Source organism: Lepidochelys olivacea (assembly GCF_965140295.1).
Source record: "Lepidochelys olivacea isolate rLepOli2 genome assembly, chromosome: 1".
Lineage (NCBI taxonomy): Eukaryota > Metazoa > Chordata > Testudines > Cheloniidae > Lepidochelys > Lepidochelys olivacea.
This window is the reverse complement of record NC_140411.1, coordinates 187,518,849-187,542,048: the sequence shown is the minus strand read 5'-3', so window position 1 is coordinate 187,542,048 and position 23,200 is coordinate 187,518,849. Positions and strand designations below refer to the sequence as shown.

At 45.5% G+C, this 23,200-nt stretch overlaps 2 protein-coding genes across 5 annotated transcripts in view; one reads left to right on the top strand and one right to left on the bottom strand.

Moving 5' to 3' along the window:
• BCL9 (BCL9 transcription coactivator) overlaps window positions 1-4,312 on the top strand; it is a 74,859-nt gene extending 70,547 nt beyond the window's left edge. For all 4 annotated transcript variants that reach the window (XM_084616711.1, XM_084616714.1, XM_084616713.1 and 1 more), the window contains exons 8-9: window positions 952-1,212; window positions 2,150-4,312. In XM_084616711.1, the coding sequence (XP_084472837.1) occupies window positions 952-1,212; window positions 2,150-3,264 (1,376 nt within the window). In that variant the 3' untranslated portion in view covers window positions 3,265-4,312. The remainder of the gene's footprint in view (window positions 1-951; window positions 1,213-2,149) is intronic.
• A 7,109-nt stretch (window positions 4,313-11,421) lies between these two features.
• Window positions 11,422-22,164, bottom strand: ACP6 (acid phosphatase 6, lysophosphatidic). The gene is made up of 10 exons (XM_084647214.1): window positions 21,449-22,164; window positions 17,873-18,001; window positions 17,657-17,787; window positions 17,012-17,091; window positions 15,915-16,002; window positions 14,160-14,292; window positions 13,078-13,178; window positions 12,299-12,394; window positions 11,907-12,072; window positions 11,422-11,598 (listed from the first exon to the last, which is right to left on the bottom strand). Exons 1-10 carry the CDS (start codon window positions 21,644-21,646, stop codon window positions 11,473-11,475), a joined length of 1,248 nt encoding a protein of 415 aa, XP_084503340.1. The 5' UTR covers window positions 21,647-22,164; the 3' UTR covers window positions 11,422-11,472.
• Window positions 22,165-23,200: the final 1,036 nt, after the last annotated feature.

Sequence of the window (23,200 nt, the reverse complement as noted above, 5' to 3'; positions counted from 1 at the left end):
CAGCAGGCTTTGTCCCTGTTCAAAGTGACTGGACTGCTCCTGTGGCTCAGAAATGCATGTTCTAGTGAGTTTTGAGCTCCTGTGGCAGCAATGGTTCTCACTAGAGACACTTAATGTCCATTATATGCCAATAGCTGTCATTTAGCCGTCTTATTCTGAGTCGTATGCCTAGCATGTGCCACACTGGGAAGGAGGAAGAATCTGGATGCTTGTGTCTAGAGTGGCCTCTGAGGTGGAGTGTTAAATTGGCATTGAATCTGGGCTTGAATTGCTGCAATTAGACCCAGACTCTCTAATCTGTTACTACTTTTGTGCCTAGAGGAGTATTTAATATCAGAGGTTTTTTGGTGGTGGCTTTTGCTTGTCTTAAACTTCTTCCTGAAAGCAATGACCTCTTATCCAAAACTGGGCCAGGCATCTTGAAGCTTATTGGTGAGGAGACATGGGGACTGGGAGCAGCAGAAAATTGTGTTTACACCTTTGGAAGAGGGGGGGATATTTTACAGTTACAGTCTCAAGGAGTATCTTTCCCTATTAATTTAATGAGCTTTTATATGCAAGACTTAAGCTTAAATCAAAACAGGAAACTTTGTATAAACTTTTAATAGAGCTCTCCAGAAATTGGCATGGATGCCTGTAGTGTATGACCTACTGTGGATATATGTCCTCTGGTTTCTGTCTCTGTGCTCACATTTTGAAGCATAAATGGGAAAGTTTTTTTTTCCAACTAGTTGACCATGCTTCTGGAGTTAGTATTGTCTCCTTCCCAAAAGAAACCACATGGATAGAAATCCACTGTCTAGGAGTACAGTGTGTATGTCAACCATACTTATCTGGTTGCCTCACTACTACTATTTGGATGGACTCTTGGAACCATTGAGGGGGTTTTCTGGGAGAAAAGGGGTTTATTTTAAAGGGGAGAAAAAACAGCTAAACCCTTTCCTCTTTTAGGTGGCCCACCACCTTCCACTGTCAGCCAGTCTGCTCCTGTGACTCTCCCTGGAAATCTTCCCTCTAGCAGTCCCTACACAATGCCTCCAGAGCCCACGCTCTCCCAGAATCCCCTCTCCATCATGATGTCCAGGATGTCCAAGTTTGCCATGCCCAGCTCTACGCCACTCTACCATGATGCCATCAAGACTGTGGCTAGCTCGGATGATGACTCCCCTCCAGCACGCTCCCCAAATTTGCCACCAATGAACAATCTACCAGGTAAGGCAGCTTCCCAGCCAGCCTTCTGCACGCTCTGCTTCAGTTGGAATGCTTCCCAGAAACATACACCCTCTTTTTATACAGAGGATGGAGCATGGTGACTGTCTGGCTTGTGCCAGAGTAAGGGGGGAAGCTGCTCAGTTCCTTATCCAGGCATTAGGGGAGAAGAGAAAAAAAAAAAAAAGCTCCTGTCCCTTTAGGCTTAGTGACCTGCTCTATAATGAGTGAAATGTGTTTACACTATAAGCCCCTACCCCAAATTGTTTGTTGTTCATAGGAACACAATAGAAATCTGTTGTTTTTTTTAAAAAAAAAAAAAGCCAGTTGAAAAAGATAACTCTCAGCATGGAGTATGGTAACAGGCATTTGAAGACTTTGCCTGTAGTTTACTGGTTTACAGTCTGCCCAGGACAGTAGTGATTGGAGCTGATCACATACTTGAAAAAATGACTTGATGGCAAATTGCAGCTTTCATGGACTAATTAATTTGACCAGCTCTAACAGCAGTGAGAGCTGTCTGCCTTGCAGGTACCATATGTTTGGAAGGGAGGTATTCAGTCCACTTGCAGTGGACAAATGTCTGTGTATGTTTATAAAACAACCCCCACCCCCTACACACACTTGCCACTAATTTTCCCGCTTGTTGACTGTCTTGACAAAATGGTCACAATATGGATTGGATCTAGGGTGACCTCTCCTCCTACTTTAAGAGCCCCGTTCAGTCCCATTGGAACAGTGTGAGGACAAGGTAGGGCTCCTGCAGCCCATGCTGTGTACATTTTATGGTTAAATAGAACAGTAGCCCTAGCAAGTGAAGTTTTGGCATCTTTCACTGGCACTAATTTTGTTTTTTAAATTGGAGCCAGGAACATTACACAGAGTTCTTCTATCTTCTTTGATTGTCTGTTCTAAATATGATTCTTTGTTTCTTCCTTAGGAATGGGCATTAATTCCCAGAATCCTCGAATTTCAGGTCCAAACCCAGTGGGTCCAATGCCAACCCTTAGCCCAATGGGAATGACCCAGCCTCTTTCCCATACCAATCAGATGCCCTCTCCAAATGCTATGGGACCCAGTATACCTCCTCATGGGGTCCCTGTAGGACCTGGCCTGATGTCACACAATCCAATGATGGGGCATGGTTCCCAAGATCCTCCAATGGTACCTCAAGGACGCCTGGGCTTCCCACAGGGGTTTCCTCCAGTACAGTCCCCGCCCCAGCAGGTGCCATTTCCGCACAATGGCCCCAGTGGAGGACAAGGCAACTTCCCTGCTGGAATGGGCTTCCATGGAGAAGGACCTCTGGGGCGTCCCACCAACCTGCCCCAAAGTTCAACAGATCCAGCACTTTGCAAGACTGGAGGCCCTGGGGGTCCAGACTCCTTCACTGTTCTAGGAAACATGCCTTCGGTTTTCACTGATCCAGACCTGCAGGAGGTGATCCGCCCTGGAGCCACTGGAATACCAGAGTTTGACCTGTCCAGGATAATTCCATCAGAGAAGCCTAGCCAGACACTGCAGTATTTCCCTCGTGGGGAAGTTCCAGGCCGCAAGCAGCCGCAGGGTCCTGGGCCTGGATTCTCTCATATGCAGGGAATGATAGGAGAGCAGACTCCAAGAATGGGACTTGCATTACCTGGCATGGGGGGCCCAGGGCCAGTGGGAACTGCTGATATCCCCCTCGGAACTGCTCCATCTATGCCAGGCCATAATCCAATGAGACCACCTGCCTTTCTGCAGCAAGGCATGATGGGACCTCATCATCGGATGATGTCACCAGCACAAACGGCAATGCCTGGTCAGCCCACGCTAATGAGTAACCCAGTAGCTGCAGTGGGCATGATTCCAGGCAAGGACCGAGCCCCTGCTGGGCTATATAGCCACCCAGGTCCTGTTGGCTCACCTGGTATGATGATGTCAATGCAGGGCATGATGGGACCCCAACAGAACATCATGATTCCCCCCCAGATGAGACCCCGAGGTATGGCTGCTGATGTTGGAATGGGAGGATTTAGCCAAGGCCCTGGAAATCCAGGGAACATGATGTTTTAAGCTGCTACCATAAGACTGGATGTTCTGATCCTTGTCAAGATGAGATTCCAAGTCCTGACGGCTTTTGGGGAGCTTCAGGAGTACAGTTTGGCCATGCAATAGGTGAAAAGAGACCAGAGGATGCTTTGGGAAATCTCGAATGTATGGAATTTACCTGAAAACAGATTATTCATTTTAACAGGTTTTTTTTAAGATTTATTTTTTAAAAATTATTTTTGTGGACTTCAGTATCCCATGATGGCACCTGCTTTGAGAATCTGTAGCTGTATTTTGAGAATTGCCATTTGTCACAAGTTGCACCATTCTCTGTATGTTTACGTCCTTTGGACTGGCTTCTCCCAGGACTCTCGGTTATTTTTTGGGGCTTTTTTTGTGTACTGTACTATATTGTAAAAGGGATTTTAGCAGAGACTTTAGTCTTTGGGGTGAGAGGAGAATGGGATTCTAGGCTGTTTACTTTAGGTGGAGAATCCATCTTCAGAACTTCGGACTATTTTCCTTCAACTCCAATGTATAGAAAACCAAACTACGACCTCAGAGCAGAGTATTAATGAAAAGCACAAAAAAGGAACTTAAGTTCAGTGAGGGGAATCTTTTAAAAGAAATAATAAGTTAAGGACATATTTTTCAAATTATGGAGTGCTGTCCAGCACCTTCTGTCTCTCCCTCCCACTCCTTATTAAATAGGCTTCTCTCTCCGTCCCCTTCTGTCTCCTCCTTTGGCAGCTGCAATACAATGTATTATTTTGGGGAGTAAATCTAGAAGAGCCTCTCCTCGTGGGGAGTTTTCCCACTTTCAGGAAGGGGCTGGACTTGGACACTGTTACATTCTACAGTAGTCTCTCTCACTGTTTCCTATTCTCCTTTTCTTAGAAACCCCAAGTGATTTTATTAATGTGGGAGTGGAACAGACACTAAAAGTTATCCAGGATTTTTTTTGTGGTTATTTTTTTTCCTCCCCAGCGTAAGACGTTCTGTGTAACCTCCATTAAATTTGGTACAAAACCACTCGCCAGGGCTGTGGTGTCAGAAAAATAAAATATATTGTTTCTTACAAAAACGGACTTTTTTTTTTTAATCCAGTCTAGTGGTGTCCTGTGTACTTCACATGACTGGCAAACTTTTCCTTGTTTGTTCCCTTATTAGGGTCACAACCATATTAGCTGCTAGATGGGACTATCTTTTATATCTTATAAAAGGTAGTGTATTGGTTGCTGTGTGCCTCTTTCAGTTCACTTCTCCTGTATTCATTTTACCTGTCCTGAGCTGAACTTGATTGTTTCTTTGAGTTTGGCATTATCTCAGAGGGGCAGACCTGAACGCTGGAGATGGTATCCACAGCCTCTTTCAACACTTTGAGGGCTGGAGAATTGGTTAAAAACTCTCCTGCTTCTGGACATCCTTCTGGGTTAGTGGTTCTTGGAGACACTTGCCTTGCAGTGGACCTTTCTGTTGCAACTGGGAGAAGGTCTGACGCTGTTTGCAAAGTCTGTTCACTGCCAAAGTGTCTCTGCCCAAAGGGCAACACTCAATGGTTCTTTGTCACACTGGGTTGCTGATGCGTGAGGTGGGGTTTCTGACTTGTGGATTAGAGGCTAAGGTAAAGGGGAAAGAACTAAAATAAATGACAAAGGTGATAAATTCTCAGTGAGCAGATTTTTTAACGAAACAGCCCGACTGGGTAAATTGTTGCCTTGCTGCTCTTTCATTGATCCATGTCTAATTCCATCTCTGCTTTTTTCAAACCTTTTTGAGAGAATTTCAGCAATCAAGTTTTATGTCATGTGCATGGGGAGGAGAGACTGGATACTAAAACATAGTCCTTTCTCCTGAGTAAAACTGCAATTTATTCTTAAATCCTCCTCCTGCTTTGTTTGAAGGAATGAGGTAGACTTTATTCATACAAGCTTGGCTGCTCTTTCTCCGTAGTTACGTGGGAGGAAACATTCTGCTATTCAGATTCTCATTTCAAATCTCTGCACAGCCTGATGGTGAAAAAGCCCAAAAGGTAACCCCCAGATGGCCGGTTAGCTCAGTTAGAGTGTGGTGCTAATAACACCAAGGTCGCGGGTTCGATCCCTGTACGGGCCACACCTTTGAGGGGGGAGGGATAGCTCAGTGGTTTGAGTATTGGCCTGCTAAACCAAGGGTTGTGAGTTCAATCCTTGAGGAGGCCATTTGGGATCTGGGGCAAAAATTGGGGATTGGTCCTGCTTTGAGCAGGGGGTTGGACTAGATGACCTCCTGAGGTCCCTTCCAACCCTGATATTCTATGATTCTGTGGTGAACTTCTGAAACTTAATGGTAACATCCCTGCTATATCACAAATACATGGTAAATATTTGAAATCTGTTTAAAGTCGTAGACTGTGGTATTGCAGACAGTTCATTTGTAAAGTACACATGCAATTCTCAGTATCAGGGTCTAAAAGACGGTATATTCTCTGGGTTGCAGACCATATAACAGGCTAGCTAATCTACTCAAGAACCATGCAAGTGAGGATCTGTATCTTGCATACAAATTCTCCTACCAGCTAGCTTAGTATCTGTCTTCTGGTGGTACCCACTAAGTGATGCTTCAGAAGATTTACAACATTCTTTATGCACTTGGGATCTAACCTATGTTGAATCAGAAGGTACTGGGACAGGTTACTGCCTGAGTGGCATCAGTGCCTAAGCCGCATTCTTTGATATGAATTTAGGCATCCTCATATCTTTCTTTTCTTAATTATAGATGTGACTCCTAGACAAATTATCTAGACCTCTTAAATATAGCGTCTGTTCTGATGAACTGCTAAGGCACTGTAAGCCACAGATTGCAAATATGTTGCATAAAATTTAATTTAGTCAATAAGCGCAGCACCAATAATTTAATGAAGAATCTGCTTGTTCTCTAACAGCAGAAAGAGGTGCAGCTGATTAATTTTCACTACACTTCATAATTTTGAATACATCCATCATGTCTAATGTAAATGTTCTTTTCCACATGTAATCTTTACACACTCATGTCTTCACACATAATTAAATATATGCAGTTGTCCTCTGCGAAATTTATTCACTATTTGATTTTTCTTGAAGAGAGATGAACAAAGTTGAAGGCAAGACTCCAAGTTAGAGAAGTACCATGGTCTGCTACATCAACTTGGTAGCAGCGACTCTTAAAAGATCTCATCTCACATCTGCCGTTGGCCTGTTCCCTTTATTCTCTTCCCACTTTCAGCAGTGGATCCTCCAAGTTCAAAGCTGTCCAATGTAGATAATTTACAGTATTTTTATAGCTGCCTATTGTAGACATGACACTTCAATACCTTGTGCCATATATTGTGTTTTAAACAGCTGGAGTGTCTCTCTTTAATCCTTTAAAGAAAACTCCACTAACATTTACTGTGTTGGAGCCACAGGCTCCACTTCAACTCAGTATCAGCTTCTCCTCCTCTAATGAAACTTCCACACCAAGTTTTAAGACATTCTCCCTACTAACGCCTCAGCATAGAATCATAGAATATCAGGGTTGGAAGGGACCCCAGAAGGTCATCTAGTCCAACCCCCTGCTCAAAGCAGGACCAATTCCCAGTTAAATCATCCCAGCCAGGGCTTTGTCAAGCCTGACCTTAAAAACCTCTAAGGAAGGAGATTCTACCACCTCCCTAGGTAACGCATTCCAGTGTTTCACCACCCTCTTAGTGAAAAAGTTTTTCCTAATATCCAATCTAAACCTCCCCCACTGCAATTTGAGACCATTACTCCTCGTTCTGTCATCTGCTACCATTGAGAACAGTCTAGAGCCATCCTCTTTGGAACCCCCTTTCAGGTAGTTGAAAGCAGCTATCAAATCCCCCCTCATTCTTCTCTTCTGCAGGCTAAACAATCCCAGCTCCCTCAGCCTCTCCTCATAACTCATGTGTTCCAGTCCCCTAATCATTTTTGTTGCCCTTCGCTGGACTCTCTCCAATTTATCCACATCCTTCTTGTAGTGTGGGGCCCAAAACTGGACACAGTACTCCAGATGAGGCCTCACCAATGTCGAATAGAGGGGAACGATCACGTCCCTCGATCTGCTCGCTATGCCCCTACTTATACATCCCAAAATGCCATTGGCCTTCTTGGCAACAAGGGCACACTGCTGACTCGTATCCAGCTTCTCGTCCACTGTCACCCCTAGGTCCTTTTCCGCAGAACTGCTGCCTAGCCATTCGGTCCCTAGTCTGTAGCTGTGCATTGGGTTCTTCCGTCCTAAGTGCAGGACCCTGCACTTATCCTTATTGAACCTCATCAGATTCCTTTTGGCCCAATCTTCCAATTGGTCTAGGTCCTTCTGTATCCTATCCCTCCCCTCCAGTGTATCTACCACTCCTCCCAGTTTAGTATCATCCGCAAATTTGCTGAGAGTGCAATCCACACCATCCTCCAGATCATTTATGAAGATATTGAATAAAACCGGCCCCAGGACCGACCCTTGGGGCACTCCACTTGATACCGGCTGCCAACTAGACATGGAGCCATTGATCACTACCCGTTGAGCCCGACAATCTAGCCAGCTTTCTACCCACCTTATAGTGCATTCATCCAGCCCATACTTCCTTAACTTGCTGACAAGAATACTATGGGAGACTGTGTCAAAAGCTTTGCTAAAGTCAAGAAACAATACATCCATTGCTTTCCCTTCATCCACAGAACCAGTAATCTCATCATAAAAGGCGATTAGATTAGTCATGCATGACCTTCCCTTGGTGAATCCATGCTGGCTGTTCCTGATCACTTTCCTCTCATGCAAGTGCTTCAGGATTGATTCTTTGAGGACCTGCTCCATGATTTTTCCAGGGACTGAGGTGAGGCTGACTGGCCTGTAGTTCCCAGGATCTTCCTTCTTCCCTTTTTTAAAGATTGGCACTACATTAGCCTTTTTCCAGTCATCCGGGACTTCCCCGGTTCGCCACGAGTTTTCAAAGATAATGGCCAGTGGCTCTGCAATCACAGCCGCCAATTCCTTCAGCACTCTCGGATGCAACTCGTCTGGCCCCATGGACTTGTGCACGTCCAGCTTTTCTAAATAGTCCCTAACCGCCTCTATCTCCACAGAGGGCTGGCCATCTCTTCCGCATTTTGTGATGCCCAGCGCAGCAGTCTGGGAGCTGACCTTGTTAGTGAAAACAGAGGCAAAAAAAGCATTGAGTACATTAGCTTTTTCCACATCCTCTGTCACTAGGTTGCCTCCCTCATTCAGTAAGGGGCCCACACATTCCTTGGCTTTCTTCTTGTTGCCAACATACCTGAAGAAACCCTTCTTGTTACTCTTGACATCTCTGGCTAGCTGCAGCTCTAGGTGCGATTTGGCCCTCCTGATAACATTCGTACATGCCCGAGCAATATTTTTATACTCTTCCCTGGTCATATGTCCAACCTTCCACTTCTTGTAAGCTTCTTTTTTATGTTTAAGATCCGCTAGGATTTCACCATTAAGCCAAGCTGGTCGCCTGCCATATTTACTATTCTTTTGACTCATCGGGATGGTTTGTCCCTGTAACCTCAACAGGGATTCCTTGAAATATAGCCAGCTCTCCTGGACTCCTTTCCCCTTCAAGTTAGTCCCCCAGGGGATCCTGGCCATCCGTTCCCTGAGGGAGTCAAAGTCTGCTTTCCTGAAGTCCAGGGTCCGTATCCTGCTGCTTACCTTTCTTCCCTGTGTCAGGATCCTGAACTCAACCAACTCATGGTCACTGCCTCCCAGATTCCCATCCACTTTTGCTTCCCCCACTAATTCTACCCGGTTTGTGAGCAGCAGGTCAAGAAAAGCGCCCCCCCTAGTTGGCTCCTCTAGCACTTGCGCCAGGAAATTGTCCCCTACGCTTTCCAAAAACTTCCTGGATTGTCTATGCACCGCTGTATTGCTCTCCCAGCAGAGCAGTTCTGGTTTTCCCAGAGAAAACCAGTTCTTTACTTTAACTGCTTGTTGCGCACCATCTTTAAATCAACATTGGATATGTTTTCCCCATAGTTATTATTCTTAAGTTTGAAGGACTTCTAGTTTAAAAAAACAAAGCAAACAAACCCGTCTGATGCTGCATTGAGGGGGAGATGGACTGGATGCCCTAAATGAACTTGTATTACATTAAGGCTTAGTTTTCCTTTATAGAAATTTCTCAGTTGATCATATTAGATTCAGTAATTGGCTTTACTAGTGTATCCTTAGACATACATTGCATAAACTGTAAGTAGCAGGATTCCTCTTTCTTCTCTCTTGTAGAGAGAAGCCCTGTTCTGGAGTTGATGACTTTTGAAAAATAATATCCATGTTAGCATAAATACCTCTGCTACTTCATACCTGTATTTGCTTTTTAGCAGTTGGCAGTATCCTCCAGTCCTGTAGACTTATAGCTCTTAACTTCCTCCTTTGGTATTTGTCTTTGTTTAAAACTACACTCATCTCCCATCAGAATTCCTTTCAAAACTATTATTTATAGTGGCTACAGGTCTGCTAGACATTAGATAGCTCTATAGGTCTTGGACAAAGCCCCCAGCACACAGTGCCTTTGTAGTGCTCCTGTTGCATCACTTCTGGCTGAGTGTTGAGCAGAAGAATATTACTGCTAGTCATAGACAATGAGCAAAGACAAGGGCAACTTCCTCAGCAGATCTTGGCTTAATTCTTTCATCACACCATCACCCTTCCGTTCTAATCTTGGGCTTATATTGGAGTTGTCATACTGAATTAGTCCATTTAGTCCAGTATCTTGTCTGACAGCGGCCAGTGCCAGAAACCCCATATATAACATTATGGAATAACCTGTTGAGAGCTGAAGCATGAGGGTTTTATACTTTTTCTAAGATGTATTTTATCCTACCTAGGGTAAGTGGTTCTTTTCATTAGCTGTATAGTCCTTCAAAATCTGCCTGTGTTCTTGAGTATCTTGTTGCTCTATGATGAGGGTAAACGATCTTATATTTTACCTTCTGTACAGCTTTAGTTATTGTATAGACTTCCTATAATGTCCCCTTTCCTGATAGTCCTCATGGCTTCAGTCTCCACATAAATAATTAATCTTTATGGCTGTAATCACTTCCATTGCTCTTCTTAGAATGCTTTCTGCTGTCATTCTTGAGCTAGTGGGCCCAGAGCTGAACACAGTGATCCAAATGAGGGTGTGCCATTGACTAATATGTTCAGGAGGTGTAAGAAGTTAATTGCAGTTAACACATATGATTAATTCAAAGTAAATTAAAGTTTGGGTTTTTTTTGGATGTATGCTAATTGCATACCTCTGAGATAGGGCTTGGTCGGGAGGGAGACATGGCCAGTCTTAAGGATGGGGCAGGGGGGGGCACTCTAACTGGTGTATTCCTAGAGTGCTCTTACTGAGTACAAGCTGCCATGATCCTTCCCAGTTTGTGAAATCTGCAAGTATAGGCTAGAGTAGTTCACTAAACTTCCCTGTTAAATTGAGACATCAAATTCACCTAGGCATTCATTGTGTATGTTCCCATACTTAACCTTGGCTTGGTGTAGTTATATGCTCAAAGCAGGCAAATTTCCATATGTATCATGATGATAGGGGATTCAGCAACCTCTTTACTGCCTTGGAAATGGGAGAGGTCTGCATGGACCATATACATTATCAATGGACTAGACTACTTTGAGCAAACATGCTGCTTGGGACTTAAGGTGAGATAAAGAAGGGAAGATAGCTTCTGGGCCGAGCATGGCTGCTATGGTGGGGAAAAAGAGGCAACAGTCTACATTGCTTTCAACATAAACACCAATGGAGGTACCCTGCAGAGTGTCATCTCTAGAAGAAGATAATCTGACATACTCCAGCCTTTTGCTATTAGGGAGCGGGTGCAGGGGGTGATGTTTTCCCTTCTATGTGCACAGCAGCAGGTCAGGCCAAAGCTTCTGTCTTCCTTCGCTATCTTCAGCGTGAGACACAATCTCTAACTGCCTTTGTATTTTGACAGTAGTTCATACTGGCAGATGCACTACCCAGATGTGAGGTTGAGTTACTCTATATTACACACACTACCTCCTCTTGCTGCAAATGCATGAGTTAGCAGCAGTGCATACCAGACCGGCGGAATCCTGCATCTGGCATGAACAGGTCTAGTCACCTTCATAGCAATTTGTTGGATGGCGAGAGGGAGGAAAGAGTTCAAACACCAAAGGTTGTAGGCAGGAAACTGAGTTTTATTTTAATACTACTTATGAATTAGTTTGCTAGTTCTCCTCCATGTGGGAGCAAAGGACACTGTACTTCTCTGGACTTACAGCATAGTGGGATAGAGCATTTAGAAATTCCTCCAGGGGGCAGAGAGCTGCTCTGCATCCTCTCACCAATTGTTCCTGCAGAGAGACAATCAAGTTTACACCCATTTAGTAAATGACATGTGCTTATGTTGCCAAAACCCCTTTTGTATGATCTCAAACATGATGAGGCAGAGGATAAAGAACTTTGCCAGAAGGTCCCACTGAATCAGTGGCCAGGCCAGAAAGATAATTAGGCTCCTCCCTACTCATCTTGTGGGTGAGTATTTTAATTATGTTCCCTCTGACAGCTGAAATCTCTTATTCCACAGCTTAGTGTGCTGGAAATCTGCTGCAAGACCTAGTATCTAGCCACTTGCATTGCAGAGCCACCACTGAGTCCTTACCTCTCCATTGTAAGACAGATGTACAAACCATTCTTTGGACTGGCGATGCTGATAGAGTTCCACTGTCACGTCTGCGGCATAGGGTGGCCACTTGTGATCAAAGGTCCCCAGTGCCGTCAACAGAGGGATGAGGGTAACGTCATGAGCAGCATAGAGAATGAGCTTTCTGAGGGGTGAGAGGAGAGATACTAAAACATTTTGCATTTATTTCTCTGGATATCTAGCTACCACCTGCATGCCTTTGTTAATGGTGGATTAGCTTTTAAAACTCAGATAATGGTTGCATACACAGCTGTTCCTTTACTCATGCACACTCAATGTCTAAGTAAATTGGCTCTTTACAGGTGCAGCCAGTCACTGATAGCTAGAGAGACAATTATATCGTCCTGTACCTGGCCTTTGTAGCAGGAGATGATGGATCCATTGCTTTCATTATATTCTCATGTACTGCATAGAGAAGAGGACCAACACACATCTGGAGAACCTCTCTAGAACAGATGGAATTGGAAATTAGCCTGAACAAAAAACTGTGGTCCGAACAAAAAAAGTTGGTGAACTCTTGATCTGTCCTTTTATTTCCCTTTCCTGTTTTGTTTGCTCTGATATTCGGATACTCAACCTGGGGTCATGACTATACCCTCCACTTCCATAATGGCTTGAAGGAAGGGGGAATCCTGAAACATTGTTTTAATGCAGGGTCAAAATATGGAGAGGTTGAGAACCACAGCCCTAATAAAAGGGGAAAGCATTCCCATCACCCGAGAAGAGCTGCTGGGCATTGCAGGTGGGGGACTTTTTTAAGGAAAAAATATCATGTCCTTGGGCAAAGTTAGCCTCCTATCTCCTTTTACGAACAATTGTGAAACGGTTACTCAGCTATGTATATCAGCTGAAAATGTTCTGCAAGTTGTGTGCTGCAGGCCTACTCTTCCCACCTGTATCAACCCCTCTCTTTGCAGCCCAGCTGTGCGTTACAGGTGATGCACCACCAGGATAATCCTCTGCCTGGTGGAAATCAGATTCCACACGTCTGGAATGACATCCTGCAAAAGGGATTCTTTGCTCATCCAGCCCCAGCCTCCCATACTGGAACCTTCCCCGCTTCCCCACTCAACCTAGTGAAGTGTAGAACTTTTCCTTCAGGCTGGGGTCTGGAGATATGAGACATCACCTTGAATTGTGTTCCAGAATGTAAATCATTGAGTCGATAGATCGACGTTCAATCGTTTTCAGGAAGTTCTTCAGCACGAGGCAGCTGGGCAAGTCATGTACCTGAAAGAACACGTGGGGTGTAACAACCAGTGTGCAGGTACTGAGGACACATACACACTCACACCTAAACAGGTGTTCATGGGCTAAGTTTCACACTATGCACACTTCACAGGTCTGCACTTGCTGTCGGAAACTAAATTGTGATGGGTGTTGCAGTTTTGGGGGAATTTAACATAAGGAGCTGGCCCTTATACCATCTGCAAGGTTTATATATATTTCTCCTTAAGCTTTCACTCACATAAAAAGCACTAAAGGTGCTCTTGGCACTTATGATGGACGCACAGAGCTATTCGGCTGACAGCCAGACCAGGTGAATCCTCTTAGTTCCAATGTGAATAGGGCTATAAAAAGGAGTTTGAGCCTCTCTGAGACAGGGAACTTTGAGCAAAGACAGAATCCTGCAAGAAAAAGCCCTGGAACCAGCCAAACTCAAGAGGAAGGATAGGTCAAGGTCTATGTAAGTTAACAATAAAGGCAAACTTCAGGAAGGCAGTAAATTTGGATCATATGTACCGTGGTAGGAGCCAGGTGGAAATGCTGCCTGCCTGTAGGCTCAGTTCTTTGCATGCTGATTAGAGCTAGGTAAATAATAGTAGGAAAATTTTTTGCAAATATATAGGCCAATATTTGAATTATTTACTAAGCTTTGTAAGCTGAGTAAAGGAAGAAAAATATTTCTTTACCTTATTTCAGGGGTGGGGGAGAACTTGCCATTTAAATAAATTTGTCTATTTTACAACCACATGCCTGCCAACTCTTGTTGGTTAGAGGAGAGGTTGCTCTGAACCTTGCTTCATATTAAGACAATCTTCCTCAGGCTGCTACTTTCCAAGAGCTGCATCCAGCCAACTGGGCTGCACAGGTAGATGCCTGTGGAACGCCATTGACTTTACGGGGCTCTGCATATCCACAAGGGTCTACCTGTGTGGATCAGCTTGCAGGATAGGGGCCTGACATTGCTTCAATTATGTCCAACCTCACCTGCTCAGCGAAGATGTTGTCAAGGAGAAGAAAAAAATCCACAGGCTTCTCACTGTCGATCCCCATCTCCTCTCGAATCATCTTCAAATCATCAGAGATGCCCGGCTGCAACAAGACACTTTCCATTTTACCCCTGTCAAGAAAAATGAGGCTTTTTAGATCCTCAGGCATGCTGGCAAGAGCAACAAGATAGCCACAAGAGAACCTCCCTGCTCGTTGAGTAAGGCTGTCTTCCAGGAGTGCATGGGGGAAGAGAATGGAAACCGCTTAGTGCTGGATGGTGTCCCAGCATTTGGAATGCTGACACTAGAAGAGACAGATTCTCAGTGTCTGAGCTGATGCTGAGATTTTAGATTTGTCAGTAGGACTCTAACCTGGGGAGGAGATGTTCATTCCAAGGAGGAAATCTAAATGAGACAAGCATTTCAAAAGAAAAGGACACACTCAGCAATGATTACATATCAATTGGTAGGCGGTGTCACTGGAACTCAGCCCACCTGTACCTCCAGGGAGCACTACTTTGCCAAGCTTGCCTCACAAGGAACGAGCAGTGAAAAACCTCTGGACTGACTTCTACATTTGTTGTATTTATTATAGGGGCAATGCAGAGTGATGTCTTTAGTTAACTTGGCCTCTAGCCCCTCTTTTCAATTCTTTTTAAACTGCCAGACTTCACCCATTTGGGCAGTGAATGTCCATGCTGGATCTTTGCTTCAGTCTGAATGGGGGGGCGCGGCATGTGTCAGCAAAAACTCTTCAGCCTTTTCCCAGAACTAAATTGGGGGAAAACAGCTTTATCAATGTTAAAGAAAAAAGTCTGACCATTTCTTTCAACAGCTCTAGCACCTCACAAATCCATCCCTATTTGGCAATCCTCCCAAAAATTTTTACACATCTGCAATTGTTCAGTGCTTGCTCCTTAGTGGTGTGAATGTTCCAGCTGCGGTGTGCATGTTCTCAGGCCTCACTGAGCTGCCTGCAGTAGTCAGCCTGCTTGCCTGTCCACTCCTAACCCCATCAAAATACACCCTACCTTGCAAAGCTAAGCACTCCGTTTTCATACGCCAGAATTAAGGTTGCCTCTTGGTGTGTGAGAATTCTGATACTCTACTAGGCTGTAGACATGAGCGTATCAAATAATCCAAGACAAGCCCAGTACATATGTGCAAAGGGGACAGAGTTAGATAGCACTGGCAACCGTAAATCTGGCATTTATTAACTTGAGTGCCTGACTTTGCAACCTTAATGTTCTTTTCATGTAGATTTTTATAAGAAATATTTTAAATTCTCAGATAAAAACTTTGGATTTAAGGCTGAGCACCAGTTTAACAATCAGTTAAGGGTATAAATATTACACGGATGTTGTAATGATCCCAAAACAAAACACTACACACGCCCTGGACATTCAGAGTTAAGGTTAAATTTAAAATAAATCCAAACACCTTAAAGAATGGAACTGTAGAGTTAAGGCTTCCAAGCAACCTTAACTCTGCCGTGTAGTGATGCCATGTTATAACCATACAATTATGATTTGTGCACAAGTGTCCATAGTGATTAGATTAAACTGATCTTTCAAGAGCCATTAAATATTTTTCCCACACTGTCACTAATACTTTATGCAACTGCACAGAGACAAGGAGTACAGCCATTGCAATAGGAAGAATTCAGTGAATGAGGAAAACATGGTGCTTTCAGTTATTAGCAGTGATGTGCCATGATGGGGACCTCATAAGGAGAGATGTGACTGGGGATTACCTGCTCAAATGCTTCAGGCGCCGACAGTTCTGGTAATTGGGGTAGAGGATTTCAGTGCTTGCTTCATCAGTGACAATAGTGATGGGTCCTGTGGAATGGACAAGAGGAGGCTTCTGTTATCTCTAGCATAACTGGGTTTGCCTTATACTAGATCTGCTTTCACCAGTACAGGAATACAGAATTGGGCCTTTGTGCAAGACCATCTCCTATAAAAGTCAATTTCCTTGTGCAAGGTCTCACCTTTGTCCTCATGTCCTTCCAAGGCTCTGCCAGATTCTATTTTTGTTAATCAATATTTACATTGTGGTACCACCTAGAGGCCGTTCAGTTTGGAGCCTCACTGTGCACAGCTGTGGGCATACAGATCATAAATGGCAATCTCTGCCTTAAAGAGTTTATTGCTGTAGGAATCTTAACTGAGCCAGGGTGTGCGCGCGAGTGTCTGTGTGTGGTATTTCCTACTGCTGAGTTTAGTATTACTGTGTACCACAAAATATATCCCTCCCTGTTACCCATTAAGAGAGTTATGAGCTGGTAGGTAATTTTACTGCTGCCAGGACATTCAAGCCTAGGGACCAACAGCAAATGAGATGCTCTCAAGACAGTCATATCTCTAGGGGCTGCTCCCTGTGACATTAGTCTCACATTGGTGAGCTTCAGGATGCAGGTGAAGGTGTTTCTGGATGGTCAAACTTTTAGCAGAGCTCAGGACTCTTACAAGCAGAATGCTCCAGGTTCTCTAGAGAAACATTTCGGACTTGACAATGTAATGTGGCCTACTCTTCATTTCTCATTGCCTGTTTCTGACACTGGTAAATGCTGCCCTACTCAGTCAAGCTGAGCTTGCAGCACCAGTGGGAAGGGATCAAGGATGGGCATCAACATGAAGCCAAGGAAGAGACAGACCAGAAGGCAAACTGACAACTCATGCACTAGGCAGGAGATCCTAGATGGGAGGAAGAGCAACAGAAGGGTGGTGGGGAGACAGCAACTTGGGGACCAGAGCAGTTGGGATGTGTGAGAGGAGAGTGTATCTAGGCTAGATAGAGGGTGGGAAGAAAAGTCAGAAATGACCCCTCCACACACACACACCATACCTTCTTTATGCTGTTGGAATAGCCCAGCTAGCAGACACCGAGTAGACTCCAAATTGCGAACAATATTAGTGGAACGGATGCTGAAAGAGAGAAGGCAGCTTGTGAACTGTAAACAAGGCCACATCCAAGAACAACCTGTTGGACATGGGACCTTGATCTCCTCATGAATCAGCAGCTCCAGATCCCCACTGTCAATATTAGCATCACCTGAAATGGCAACTCGGACACTGGAAGGCACTAGTGCAGTAGTTCTCAAACTTTTGTACTGGTGACCCCTATCACACAGCAAGCCTCACAGTGCAAACTCCCCCCCCCCCCCGCCCCTAGAAATTAAAAACACTTTTTAAAAAATATATTTAACACTATTATGAATGCTGGAGGTGAAGCAAGGTTTGGGGGTAGAGGCTGACAGCTCGTGACCCCCACATGTAATAACTTCATGACCCCTGCCTCCCCCCACCCGCCCCGGTTTGAGCACCCCTGCACTAGTGACTCCTGGTACAAAGTTGTACTGGCCATGTGGGAGGGGTCAGAGGCCTGCAGTGAGAAACACTGCGGGAGGAGGATGTCAGTCAGGGAGCTTTCATCCAAGAAGTAAAAGTGAGGGCTGTGGGGGGACTCATGCAGGAATTTTCAGAAACTCACAAGACCTCAGAAGGTTTGAACACTGGAGATAGAAAGTTGATCTTCTCCACATAGCTTCTCCTCAGCCTTTCCCCCAGTTCAAACATCTGCTGCATCCCCACTGTTGTCAGCTGCCCAGCAATAACACCACCCTGGGGAGAGAAACAGCAGTCACATTCAGTGCCTGGAAAGATTAAAGTCTCAAAGAGGAACCTGATCAAGGGGAAAGTCTCTCACCTTCAGTGTGGTCTTTTTGTATTGATCTTCATAAGGGGAGTGGGGTTTTGGCCCACCAGAGAGGTCAGTTACTGTGTAATCAAACTGGGTTTGAGCAGGGACTTCTAACAGAGTTGGATGCCACTCCACCTGATGCAAAAACATGAGAGAAATGCTTCAGTAGAAAATAATAATCTTCCAATCGCATCAGAACTACTCTGGGCTACACCAAAGCATGGGGGAACACACGGCGCTGCCTCTGCAATAATGAGACAGGATCAGGTAATACATAGTACATGACGCTATCATCTCCTGTTATATAGCACAGCATCTTGGAATGTATGGTGCTAGGACATCTGAGACCCTCCATTATTGAGACATGCAACATGACCTCTCTATTGCTCCTGAGAACCTCCAGCGCTGAGACAGCCATACCCCTCTAGCAGCTGACGAAATAACAGGCGACACACCTGCTACTAACAGCAAACTGAATTTCTCCTTGAGTTAAATGGTAGAGCTAGTACTCTCAGATTCAAGAGCTCCCAATCGGAGTCCACGAAAAGTTGGGTCAATCACAATGATGCCCAGGTAAGTGGGGTAGTGTAGTGCCTGTTTACTGGAGCAGCCTGCATAGCAAGTGCTCATTGCCTTGGCACAGCTCTCTGGGTCTGAGCATTGGGAGTCGAGCACTTGGTTAAAGTGGCAAGTAGAAATGGTTTTGCCACTTCAGTGGCAGGGAGCGTGAGAGGGATGATCTCTACTGCTGCTGCTGTACTGGCAAGATCTAGCCATTTTTTACTCCAAGCCCTAAATTTGTGCCACCTACAACAGAAAACTGAAGCCAGTACCCATTGTACCTGTACAAAGAAGGCGTGGACCCGGATGGATCTTGGTTCAAAAGGGCAGCAAAAAATTGGATCTAGCTGGTATTTGGCAAACACTGTAATTAAAAGTGGCTTTGTGCACTTAAACAGATACGTATCTTCTTCAGTAACAACGTGTAGTTACATACATTTGGAGAAAATGTGACACTGTAGTTGGATCTCTGCACATGACGCTATTTAAGTTAGAAGTGTGACAGACATCTTTCTGAGCGTGTCAGATGCCAAACACTATTTTATATCAGATACTGAGTGTGGCTAAGGATAGGACATCAACAGCTTCTCAGTACACAAAAGTGAATTTATAGTATTTCCATGTAGTTAAACTAGTGATCGTAATTATGTGTACTTCTACAGTAACAGAGGATCCAGTTCTGCCTCAGCTATGCACCCACACCAACTTCAATAGAATATGTTCGGGCACTCAATATTAACTACGTTTTAAATTAATACATCAGAACCATGCTAAACTGCAACTTCCTAATTCCCATGTTTAAATAAATGGTGTGAACCCTCTTCTCAGCAAAGATTTAACAGCAGACTCCTGTAGTGAGGTTTCATATTGCCAAGACTTCATTACTTTTTCACATTATTAGAGAGTACGTTTACTACTACGCCATATTGTATAAATAATTAAAATTAAACGACAGCTATCACAATAAATGAATAGAGAACACTGTAATGAAATAGCTTTGTTATTCTGTTCACTTACTAATTAAAAAAAATCAGCACTTGGTAATGGGACTCCCTGTTGTCACGCCAAATGAGCAAGGCTTTATAGTATTGTTAATTGCATCTAACTTTAATTAATTACTATTTTATCCAATATTGCTATTTTTTCCAAAATGGTATCCTAACAATTCTGACTCCCTTTATCCTGTTTGGATTTCTGTACAAGTCAATTTGAATCAGAGATCTTTCTCATCCCTGTTTTAAAGACAGCCATTACACCACCCCGGCTAACATATCTACCAAAGCCACAAATTTGATAGCAATCTAGGTCACAGTTGGAAACACATTTGGAACCAAACACTCATAAGCATAGTTGCACTGAACACACTAACATCAAATATGATCTGACCAACACTAGACAAGATGCTCCCTCTTCTTTCACCACACCAGCTCCATTTATTATCTACACAGATAGTAAAAACCTAAGATTTAGGGGCGAAAATGAACATGTTCTGATAGGATTCAGATACCACATCCAGGAGTTTGGAAGATTCACCAAGTCTGAATCCCTGCACATACAAATGTCTCTGAAGCAGGGCACTGACTATGTTTGGGATTAGATTAGATTAGGTCCATTAGACTCTTAGGTCCAAAGCCCTTGCCTAGGAATTGCAGGTGTTCTCAGCACGATGACCAAAGGGCAAGCTAACCTTGCAAAAAGACACGTGTTACCCTTCAAAGGCACTTTGGTCTTTTGGGGTGTTTAGGCTTTAGAAACAATTTATGAGATGCCCAAAACAAAACAAAAAAACCCCAGAGTCCAGGCCAGAAGCCCCACCACCAGGCAGCACCATTTCCCAGTGTTGGATGCCAGAACCACCAGGCTCCCCAAGACAAAGGGCTGCCATGTCTTCACTTTGTCAAACCCATCCTGTTCACCGAGGATCTCCTCTCCTCCTGCTAAACCACACTGCCACTTCCCTGAAGGATAACTGCTCTTCTCCTCATAAATAAGTGTAAAACACACAGCAGGTAGGGGAGAATGGTGTACAGATAAGCATTTTGTTTTTAACACTAATTGTCATTATACAGAGTAATTGATTTTGAGTTGAGAGAAGAAAACTAAAAATTAAGTGGATCCAGTAGTGGATTTCCGTCCTCTCCTCCCAAGCTTTATTGCACCAGAATGCACTGGGAACCAGACTCTTCTAGTGCAAGGGCACTGAATAGAAGTGTTGTTTGTAAGGAGCCAAAATGGCCTAATAGACTGGGGCTTAGGAGACCTGATTTCTAGTCCTAACTCTGCTGCAGGGAGGAGACCTTAGGTAAGTCATGTCCCCTTGTGCCTCAGTTTCCTCCATCTGTTAAATGAGGATAATGAGACTTCCTTTGTAAAACGCTTTAAAATCTAGTAATAAAAGAGAAGTGTTATTATTGAATGGTAAAGTGTGGGAACCAAAATACAGTTGAGTCCAGAAGAATCCAAATGCTAGATCTGAAATTTTGCTACTCTAGTTGATCTGTCAGGGTCCAAATTTTACTATTGTAGTGTCGTCAGCTATACTTGTTTATAAATATGGTACAGAAACTGGGAGTTCACTCAGAGCTCAGTCTGGACTGTGAATCAGCTGTACCAGGAAGAGTCAGAATTCACACTTTAGCACAGTAGTACTTGTCTACTTACCAGTAGACACTACAGTTTAGGAACAAAAATTACATAGATTTTACTTGAAGTCAAATTTTAAAAAACAACAAAACACTTCATGGTTGTGCTCTACTGCTCTCTAGTGCAGTGCTACTCAAAGTGGTGGTCCGTGGACCGGTGCCGGTCCGTGAGCCATTGGTTGCCCGTCTGCGCGCACATTGGAAAAAAAATTTGCCAGTCACCGCCACAACAGATAGCTTGAGAAGCACTGCTCTAGTGCACACCCTGTCACTGCAGATACTCTCCTCTCTCCCCAAGATACAGGGACAGCAGCTTCCTCTGCTCCTCAGATCAGCCACACCGCCCTCACCTCCGGAGTTTCGAGTAGCCCCCGCTCACCTGCTCTGGTTTCGGGATAGGTCTTAAAGGAGTGCGAGCTCCATGCCGAAATATGACCTGGACCAACTTCAGCTCCAGCTGAGGGCGATCGCTGCTGTATTGAGTTTTGTCCCTTCTCAGCTCAGCCAGGGCTACCCTCTTCTGGTGCACACAGAAAGCCAGGGTGCCCACGACACCCGCTCGAGCCCAGATACCCATGCCGAGGGGCTGTCCTCCCTAAGGGATGCTGCGTGTGCATTAGTTTATGTAATGGCAGCCCTGGGAAAGGCTGGCGGCGCAAGGAGGCCGCACCTCAGCCCACGAATTCAGCCGCCGCCCGCAGGCGGCTCGGGGGTGGCCAGGCAGCAAGTGTGAAAAATCAGGGCACGTTTCGGGGGTGGCGGTGGTGACAGCGGCGTTTATAAAGGCAAAGTCCCTAATATGGGAACATCTGGTGGTCACCCCAGCTGGGGGGCAAGGGGGAGGTTGTTGCCCCCCCCCGCCCCTTTCCTTTAGCGCAGCCCGTGAGCGAGGTGCCCGGGCTAAGCCCAGCTCCGCCCGGGGCGAGCAGGGGAGCGAGGCAAAGCGTCACGTCGCAGCCACCGCCTCCTCTCCTTGCCGCAGCCCCGCTCCTGGCGCGCTGGGGGGGCGGGAGGGGACGGAGCGGACCCGTCCCCGCTACAAACTCCGGAGCCTCCCAGCCGGCCCCGAGGCCAGTTCGATCACCCCGGACGGTGAGAAGAGCGGAGCTACGCAGAGGATTATGGGAAATGTAGTTTTCCCACCAGCGTGTTCCCTTGCTGGGAGCCCGCGGAGAGACTACAAGGCCCAGGAGGCAGCGCGGCGAGGGGCCCCCTCCTCTTTCCTGGTGGCGTTCGCTGCGCGCTCACCTGTGAACTGGGAGGGCGACGGGACGAGCGCTGTGGGGATAGCGCATGCGCAGAAGAGGGACTCTCGATTGCGGGGGTCTCGCGCTGTGGCTGGGCCGCGAGCGCAAGTTCCCGCAGGGCTGGGCGCGAGCTGAGGCGAGGCGTGTGCATTGGCGGGTGCCCTGGCCTTGGGGCTGGGCCACGCCCCCGCAGCTGGTAGCATCTCTCCCTCCCTTTTCTTGTGTGCAGTCCACAGTGAGCGGCTCCCTTTGCCCGCTGCAGAGATCATTCTTCCTTGCTCCTCAGAGACTGCAGAGGGCAGGGCCACCCACCCTCTGCAACCGTCTTCTCCAACACCCCCAAGCTGGTCCCCTCCATAGTCTCCCATGCACCACAAGATGTTCAGGAAGTCCCCCCGCCCGGACACCCCAAGATGTTCAAGAAGCCAAACACTCCCCACAAAAAATAGGCTTACAAGAAGTGGAAGATTGGACAAACGACCAGGGATGAGTATATAAATATTGGTCAGGCATGTAGGAATGGAATCAGGAAGGCTAAATCACACCTGGAGTTGCAGCTAGCGAGGGATGTTAAGAGTAACAAGAAGGGTTTCTTCAGGTATGTTGGCAATGAGAAGAAAGCCAAGGAAAGTGTGGGCCCCTTACTGAATGAGGGAGGCAACACAATGACAGAGGATGTGGAAAAAGCTAATGTACTCAATGCTTTTTTTGCCTCTGTCTTCACGAACAAGGTCAGCTCCCAGACTACTGCACTGGGCAGCACAGCATGGGGGGGAGGTGACCAGCCCTCTGTGAAGGAAGAAGTGGTTCGGGACTATTTAGAAAAACTAGACGTGCACAAGTCCATGGGGCCGGATGTTTTGCATCCGAGAGTGCTAAAGGAA